Raw genomic sequence first — 9,090 nt, forward strand, 5'->3', positions numbered from 1 at the left:
AACTTTGTCGCCTATTCTCCCTCTCTCTCACTCACACACACACACACACACACACACACACACACACAGACAGTCCTACCTGTTCAGAAAATCTCACTCAGTTTACACAACACAAAGACACATTCAGATAATCTCGCTCAGTGTATGCAACATACATACACATCCAGATAAACACACTCATTATGCATAACACACACACACACACACACACACACACACACACAACAATGCATAACAACAGATAACCACTTATCAGACAAGCTGACTTAGACACACACACACACACACACACACACACAAGACATGCAACAAATACAGCAAAGACACAGTTGTCTAAAACACAAATTCAAGTACATCATATACATATCTGTCAAATACACTGGAAAACACACACTATCTAGCTCTGGAACAGAATGGTCTGACTCACTGGAACTCAACTGGAAGACCCGCTCACACGCATACACACACTGGGAGAGCGTGTGAGAAGGAGGTATAGAAAGATGGAACAGGCAGGCCAGGCGTTGCCTACTGTATATTAACCAGCTTTTTATGCAACACTGAAAGGAAGAACTCTAAAAAAAGAAAAAAAAAAACAGTCTTCGTGATCACGCTCAAGGATACCTCTTTTTTTTCTTTTTCTTTTTTTTTTTTCCCTGTAGAAAACGACTACTGTAAGCATGCCAAAAGTTTTGTTTGTTTGTTTGTTTGTTTGTTTTTTTCCCTCCTCCTTATCATCCGTGTGACTTTACATGTCCTTTCTGTTTCTCCTCCCTTTTTTTTTTCCTTCACTCGTTCGGTGTCTTTTTTTTTCTTTTTCGTTTTTTTGTTTTTGTTTTTGTTTTTGTTTTTGTTCGAGGTACGGATACACTGTCGCCAAATACCGCTCTTATTGCCTGATTCAGTCGAACACATATTCATTCCTCACTATTTATTCACGACAACCACTACTGCTCTTAATCCTGAAAGTGTCCACTTCATACTCTCACCTTCCCGCTGGTCCGCTGTACAGGACGCCTCACTCCCCGTATCCACACGCTAATGTGTAGAACACCGCTGCTGCTTCATATTAACAAAGTAAAGCAATTTAAAAAGAAAAAAACAAAAAAAAAACTTTTGAGTTAGTGAACTTTGTCAATGTTTTTTTTTTTTTTTCCCTTTACATGTCAAAATTCTATCTCTAAACAACTGTTATTTGGGTCAGTCTATTTTTTATTTATTCGTTGTATAACAAATGTATTGAACAAAAATAAATAAAGAAAACAAGCAGAAACGAATGAATAACTACATCTTGTCACACAACCCCAAAAAAACTGACTCACTTTGATTCAGAATTGTCCTTAGAGATCAACCTCTGAATGAATGAAGATTGTTGAAAAATTATTGAAATATCATATACTGTTTGAGCAATTTTTTTTTTTTTTTTAGACATATGACACCTATAGCTCTTTTAATGTGTTGGTAACACATCTTTAGACCTCATTTACCTGTTACACACAATAAGGAAATGTAAATTGTGAGCATTTCATTGTTTACATTTGATATGTGAAGATCTATTTGCTTGTTTGAATAGTATAATTCTGCTATTTATCTACACGTATATATCCATATCCATATCTATATCTTTGTGTCATGAAATTTCAGTAAGACCATCAGTTCTTATTGAACATGTAATTTGAACAGCTTCCACTAAATATAAATAGAGCATTTGCATTAGGACCACGAGGTGTAAAAGCTGTAGTGCTGTTATGTTTACTGTAGAGGTGACTCATAACGTTTGATTTACGATTGAGAGGAACATGGGCCGCGTGTTTGGGCTTGTATCATTTGTGCCGGTGATACAGGCCTACACTACAGCGCCCTCTGGTGGCCATATTGTATAATTGAAAACGTAAAGCTCAAGACAACACTACTGAAAATAAAATTCTGCTAAAATCACTCCAAGATCATTTAACAGTTTATACTGGAAGCTAATAAAACTGTAGAATAAAAAAGAATACACAATATACTATAAATTAATGTATTTAATGTATATTTTTCATTCATGAGTTCAGACTACAAAGACAGAACATAACTAAAAATAGCTGGACAAAATTATAAATAGTAACTTCAAACAGCGGCAGTTGTATGTTTCTCCGACAGCTACAGGCTTAAGAGTCAGAACACTGTGTGAGCTGTGTCCTTCTTACATTAGGCATTTGACACGACTAATCTTCAAAGTTTTAACTCGCTCTATAGATAACTCCACGTCGGCTATCACTGACTAATCTTTTGAACCCATTATGTCGGCCTTCTCTGAGGAACTTAGGATGTTCTACACTGCAACATGGATCATTCCAGAACAAGTCTAACCGACATAAGTATTACAGTGTCTTAAGCCTGTGACCTCGGCTAAATTTGAAGTTATCTGATTCTGAACCGTTTCGACGCCATGTGATACTTTGAATTTGTATAAGAGGTATCCACAAACGGTCTATTTTTGTAACATCTATAATCAATATATCTGAGGGAAAAGGACATATTGGGACATAATTTTACACCTTTGGCTTGTAAAAGTCAGTATAATATACACAGACTCTAATCAGTGACTGCTCAGCTATTTTTACAAAGTGCGTGCTATTGTATTACTGCTGTAGCACTGTTAAAACTTCATATTTTTACACACTGTAGCTTTACAAAAAAAAAAGGTTATTTACATTTCACTCAATGAAAATCTATTCATTGTCTGTAGCACGATAGCACAGATTCTCAAACAGAGGTAGAATAGCAAAGACCTTACAGACAAACCTGAGACATCTACCAGCATTGTCAGTGTAGCAGCTGGTTAAAACTAAGCAACAATCCAATGCTTTATTATTAGCGGGAGAAACTTTGACAATGTGACATTCTCAAAATATTCCTTGTCAGCTCTGGAAAACAACCAGCAGTTTTGAAAATCACTACATGAAAATGAAAAAGAACATCGGGGAAAATTTTGGAAAATGCAACATATATAACGGTATTAATATCACTAAACATAGACCTTACAAATTTATAAAAAGGTGAGTAAATCTGTCAGAGAGACGGGTTTGAAATCCTTAATCCAAGTCAAGAATACAGCTGAAGAGTCACCCATGCCGGTGTTCATTGGGAGTCATTTGTAAATGGGATCAGTTGTCAACCAATGGGTGAGCTATAATGCTACAGTGCTCTGTATTTGCTGTCAGTGAGGAACGATGCTTGATTGCGTACTTGTAACCAATAGCTTCAAATCTCAAACTTCAAATCTCCCCCTATAACAGTCCAATTGCTGCTGTCAGATCAGGGTTTACATATTGTCATTTCTATTCATTTGTTATTTATGACAACCAATGTCCGAGCAGGAATGACATCGCCGCTCCGACGGCCAGGGCGAAGCCATAAGTGGGGCCTGCGTTGGCTCCGCAGATGAGGTAATAATCTATGTCGGTGTCATTCCGGAACTCTCCGTTGAGGAGTTCCTCGCATTCCTTGCTCCTGTACCCGCCCCCAGACCGAGGGTAGCCATAGCCATACCCTCCTCCGTAACCTCCATAGCCTCCGTAGCCGTAGCCGTGGCCGTAACCATAGCCAGGCCGGGACATGGAGCTAAGGCCATGGCCAAGTACTGCACCTCCAAGGGCTCCGGCGGCTGCCGCACCCGCAACCTTCCCCACGCTGGATCCTGAGGAGGAGCCCCCAGTCTGGACGGGTGGAGCACGGTAGGCCGTCCCGGGACTCCCCCATCCGCCTCGATTGGCTCCCCCATTTCCGCCCCAGCCACCCCTGCTGCTTCCACGACTCATTCCTCCACCCCGGCCAAAGCCCCCTCCGCGACGTGATTGGACGCCAGGCCACAGCGTTGCCAGGAGCAACAGGCAGACCAGGAGAGAGTAGATTCTCCGTTGGACAAACATGACGAGAAATGAACTGCGAGGACAGACACAGTCAGAGAGGTTAAGCTTTGGGTAGTGTGAGATATCATGGATAGAAACCCTCTTTATTCTGAACGCCTTTCACGACATTATGCAAAGTTAAACAACAGACCTCATTTAACTGATTGGAATCTGTTTCATCAGTGATTAAAAACAAAGACTCACTGAAATAAAAACAAAGGGATCAAACGAGATAAGAGATGAGAGGGATCACCACAAGACGTATTACGGCTCTCTCAATTTACTATTTTTACTTTGGCACATTAAAAGCACCCTATAGCCAGTTCAAAGGCTTCAAGGGTCCTAATCCAGTTTTAGGCTTTTCTCACATTGACCGAATGAAAATTCCTTCTTTCAACATCTTTTCCTTATTCTATACTGAAAAACTGAGCAAAATCAATACTTTCTATGAAGAAGTCCCTGATATACGCTAAACAGGTACTTAACTACAGCGTGTGACTTTCTGCAATGGCACCAGAAAATTAGGACGACAATAAGACGTCAGTCTGCGTCCTGACCCGACGGCTTTAGACCTGTAATCTGGCTTTGCTCTTGGCCTATGAATAACAGCCTGAAAACAACCTGTCTCAGATTTAGAGCACCGTCGCCTACTTTCATTCACAAGTTTGGAACAGGTGACGGCACTGTTCATTCTGGAAAAACGTCTGAGATTTGGTTACAAATTGATTTAAAAAAAAAAAAAAGAAGAATATTAAATCAGTGATCGTGTTATGAAAGGAATACTGAAAATGAGCACCCGTACAAAATGGATTACTGTTCACCGAAGCAAGAAAACTACAATACCCAGCAATGTCATCTACCATTCATTGGTTTTCAATAAATATGATCAATAGAATCAGTTGTCAGAGCAATGATTTTAGACAATAAAGTAAAATAAGGAATTACTTTATGAGCGATAACCTATTTACATAAAATGCACCATCTTCGTATAAGAAGATCGCTCTTTGTGTGAGAGGCATTTTCTCGTGGTAAAAGGTCTACCCGAGGAGAAGACTGAGGTTTCATACTGATAATGGACACGCTTACCTGCTGTCAGGAGTGAGGAGTTTCTGATGGTTCTTCAGAAATTCTGTGGTTGTGTTTATGAGTTCTCTCTCTCGCTCTGTCATCCGTTGTCTATTCTGAAATGCTCAGACAGAGACAAGACTCTTTAAGTCAGTCACACACACACACACATACACTACGCGGAGTTGATCCCTCACACTCTGCCTCTCATTGGTTCCAAATAGTAAACAGTGTTTGTCATCAGCAGGGCTGGTAATAGTGGGATGACCACTCTGAACCTACCACTGGGATAAAGCAGATCTGTGGATTTGAGATGACATAAGTGTATAGGTTTAGGCTGCAGGGTTATGAGGTTTACTGGACGACATGTTTATGGCTTTACGTCATGCTCCATTTACAGTGAAATAACACAAAGATTTTAGATTATACTGGGGGGGGGGACGGGACAGGGAGAGATCATAATATTGAATAAAATCCTTACATAATTTCTTTGCCAATGCGAGTTCTAATGGTCCTCAAAAATATAGCCTTATCAGCAGCTTCCAAAATAGCAGGAACAACAATACACATACACACACACACACACACACACACACTCATCTCCACATGAAAACAAATCAAGTGAAAATGTAATTCAATTTTAAGATAAGATTTTATTTTATTTTATTTTTTTTTATTCAATTACAATCATCATTCATATTTTTGCTGTATTCTGACTCGTCATTATGGTACAGTAACTAATGGACATGCACCATTGAAAACGCATACTAGTGTTTCCAAAAACAGAACCACCGTCCACTAATTGTAAAGAAATATAAATGCATTGGGTCTGTAAAATTTTTGAAAGGAAAAAAAACCAAAACAAAACATAAAAACATAATTTTCTTACACATATAAAAGCATGCCCATACATAGCAGTGCATGTATATTTGGATTTTACACACACACACACACACACACACACACACACACACACACACACACACAGAGCATCCTAATGCCACACGTACACATCATCAACAAAGCACACCCAACAATGCATCGTCTTTCTCTTCCACTTCATTCATTTTCATACACAGTCCTTTTACTTCACAGTCTCAAAAAATCCACGGTCAAATGTATCATGTTTCTCAGCGAGAAGGAATGCTGATCTAGGATCAGTTTTTTTTTTCTTTTTTTTTTTTTGTCTTTCATAAACGTAACCCTAGCTATCTGGACTGGGAGCTGGTCTCAGATACTCTAAGAGGCTTGGTACATTCGGACCCTGCTGACTCTGTGCAGTGCATCATGCAGAAACAGAGAGAGAGAGAGAGAGAGAGAGAGAGAGAGAGAGAGAGAGAGAAAAAGTCTGTCTGGAACAGAAGTCATCTCACAGTAACATTTGACACAGATTACTTGGGTGGAACAACAACAACAACAAAAAAAGAAAAAAAAACTGTTTCAGCATTGTCTGGTGGGAGGAAGGAATTACAAACATTGCTTCAACGGGTTATGAATTAAAGCTTCTGTTTACAAAAGGATTTTAAGAAACCGAAGGGAGACAGACAGACGGCGTCTGAATGCAAACCATAATCGTTAGGAATAATCCGTATATAAACACACCCAACTTTTAAAAATACACATGCTCTCTTTGCTTAAGCAAACATTATCTTTTATCGTCGGAATAAACCATCCACTGAACATCCACTGGTAGCTGTCTATTGCCATTCATGAATATAGAATAATTTTGTATTTGTGCTTGTTGCTGATGTCAGCAAATTTAACAACAGTCCACAAATGAGACATAAAAAAAAAATGAATTTGGGCGGGGAAAAAAATATTGCTCCTTCTCCTGATTGGTCAAATGTGCTTTTTGCGTTCCTGTGCCAGTCAGTGTGTCACCATTCCATATATACGGGAAAGGAAGGTTCTGGAAAAAAAGTGCTTTTTTTTTTTTTTGTACCGATACTGTGCGTCATTTCGCAGACCTGGACTGGGAGCCTGTGTACAAAGGAATAAAAAAAAAAATCCTAAATACAAACAAACTTCCAGGATATTGTTCTGATATTGTTTTTTCATGATGAATATGTAACAGGCACATTCTGTGAAGCAGCCGCGTTCATATAACGTGCTTCATGTGCATGCGCTGACGGCTTTATGAAGTGGCACCGCGTGACTAAGGCTGAGATGAACGAAACGTCACTGCGGACTATGAAATTAACAGACAAAAGTCTGTTAATTAGGTTCACGTTTAAAACACTTTTTTTTTGACACCAATGTGGTCCATTGCGGGATATGTCATGAACATTATAGACAGTGTTTTTTTTTTTTTTTTTCAAAAAACATTTACAGATTCAGACCGGAGGTCATGTTTTGAGCCGGACCAGCCGATCGAACGTGAGACGGGACATCACAAAGACTACCATGCAAATCCATTTTCGAAGGGTTTAAAACGCTTTACGGAGAGAAGAGCAGATAACAGGAGACATGGATAACAGGGGTGGGTGTTGACACAGAATGATTGACATGCACGGGGCAGGTGAGAATGTCAGAGAGAGAGAGAGAGATGGTGGTCTGGGGGTGGGGCACTCCACACAGGTCACATACAGGTAGAACCGTCCGGCAAACACTGCAACTGCTTCTCAATGATACAGCGAAGAGACGTATATCTGTGGCGAAAGACAAAAAGAGAGAGAGAGAGAGAGAGAAAGAGTTGTTCTGTCAGAAGGGTATTGGTCTATTTTTTTTTTTTTTTAATTGTGTGTTTGTGTGGGTTTGAGGTTGTGTGTGTGTGTGTCTGTGTGTGTGTGTACCTTTGCCTTAGTTTCTGCACTTCCCTGTCCTCTTCTTCCTTGAGTTTGGTGATGAAACTCTGCAGTACAGGCATCTCAAATTTAATGTACTGTGCCACCTAGTGCAGAAAAGGGGAACTGCAGTCAATACATGTTATGTTCTTAAGAGAAACTACAGAAGTAATCTAAAAGCCAGCACTATTAGCGGGTGAACACAATGACAGAGATATAGACACAATGAAAGACAGACAAACAGAGAGAAAAACCCCCCCCCAGAAAGACAGAACTCACATCGTAAGTGACCTCTTCTCCCAGGTCCTGCTCCATGAGAAAAACTTTGCACACTTGCTCACATGGACCCTGTAATACTCTCAACACTAAAGGATGATCACTGCGTTTCAGCTTCACTCGTTCTGAAACACACAAACAAACAAACAAACAAACAAACAAAAAAGCAATCATGAATTTACATTAATATACATCCATACAGCCTCCCAGTCTATAAGATCACTGTGCTGTAGTCTGCCCACCAGGGGGCGCTCACTGCAGCCAAACAAACTCAACATCAGAGAGAAAGACTGAGAAAGGAAATATATAAATATATATGTGTGAAAGGATGAAAGCTAGAGACACGTGAGATAAAACGGAGAAGAAGTCCCTTGTTCTGACCCACCTCCGCTGGCATGGACGAGGTAGAGGGCGAAATCGTCAGGGCTGTTCTCAATCTTAAACTTATTCAGCAGAACACGCAGAACCTGAGGCGTAGTCATACTGCTGTTTATTCTCACATTAGTCACCGAACCGTACGCTGGCGTGAACACTGCTGTCTGAAAGAGAGAGAGGGCGGGGGGAGAGACAGAGAGAGAGAACGAGAGAGAGAGAGAGAGAGAGAGAGAGAGAATAATGATTACACACACACATATATATCTATATTAGTATGTGTTTCGTAATGTACTTTATGTCTGCTGTCTTCTCGCATACAGTCACACGCTAGCTGGATACCTTGTGGTTGTAGAAGTGGCCGTTAATGGAGAATCGGTGTCTCCTGATTCGCCGTTGGTCGCTAGGAGACCGTCGCGTGCCACGTCGCAGGACGCCTGCGTCACTTTTGGTCCTCAGGAGCTGAGCAGAGGCATCATCTAACAAATACAGAGAAAGAGAGAGAGAGAGAGAGAGAGAGAGAGAGAGTGAGGGAAGAAGAGAGAGAGGGCAGAGAAGGAGGAAGAGAGAAAGAAGAAGATGGAGATTGTGAGGATAGACAAGATTGTAAAAAATACAGTTTGTCATATTAAACGAATGAAGGTAGAAAAAAAAAAAACTTTCAATAAAAAAAAAAAAAAATAATGAAAAAAAATTAATGTCTC

At 40.1% G+C, this 9,090-nt stretch overlaps 1 protein-coding gene across 1 annotated transcript in view; it reads right to left on the reverse strand.

Moving 5' to 3' along the window:
* Nucleotides 1-7,513: 7,513 nt before the first annotated feature.
* The window catches only part of rassf2a (Ras association domain family member 2a), a 5,828-nt gene continuing 4,251 nt past the window's right edge, over nucleotides 7,514-9,090 (reverse strand). Inside the window, exons 6-10 of the mRNA XM_030781951.1 lie at nucleotides 8,729-8,865; nucleotides 8,400-8,553; nucleotides 8,018-8,139; nucleotides 7,748-7,845; nucleotides 7,514-7,603 (exon numbers count right to left, since the gene is read on the reverse strand). Coding sequence (XP_030637811.1) covers nucleotides 7,534-7,603; nucleotides 7,748-7,845; nucleotides 8,018-8,139; nucleotides 8,400-8,553; nucleotides 8,729-8,865 — 581 coding nt within the window. The 3' untranslated portion in view covers nucleotides 7,514-7,533. The remainder of the gene's footprint in view (nucleotides 7,604-7,747; nucleotides 7,846-8,017; nucleotides 8,140-8,399; nucleotides 8,554-8,728; nucleotides 8,866-9,090) is intronic.

Source organism: Chanos chanos, chromosome 1, assembly GCF_902362185.1.
Source record: "Chanos chanos chromosome 1, fChaCha1.1, whole genome shotgun sequence".
In the NCBI taxonomy this organism is placed as follows: domain Eukaryota; kingdom Metazoa; phylum Chordata; class Actinopteri; order Gonorynchiformes; family Chanidae; genus Chanos; species Chanos chanos.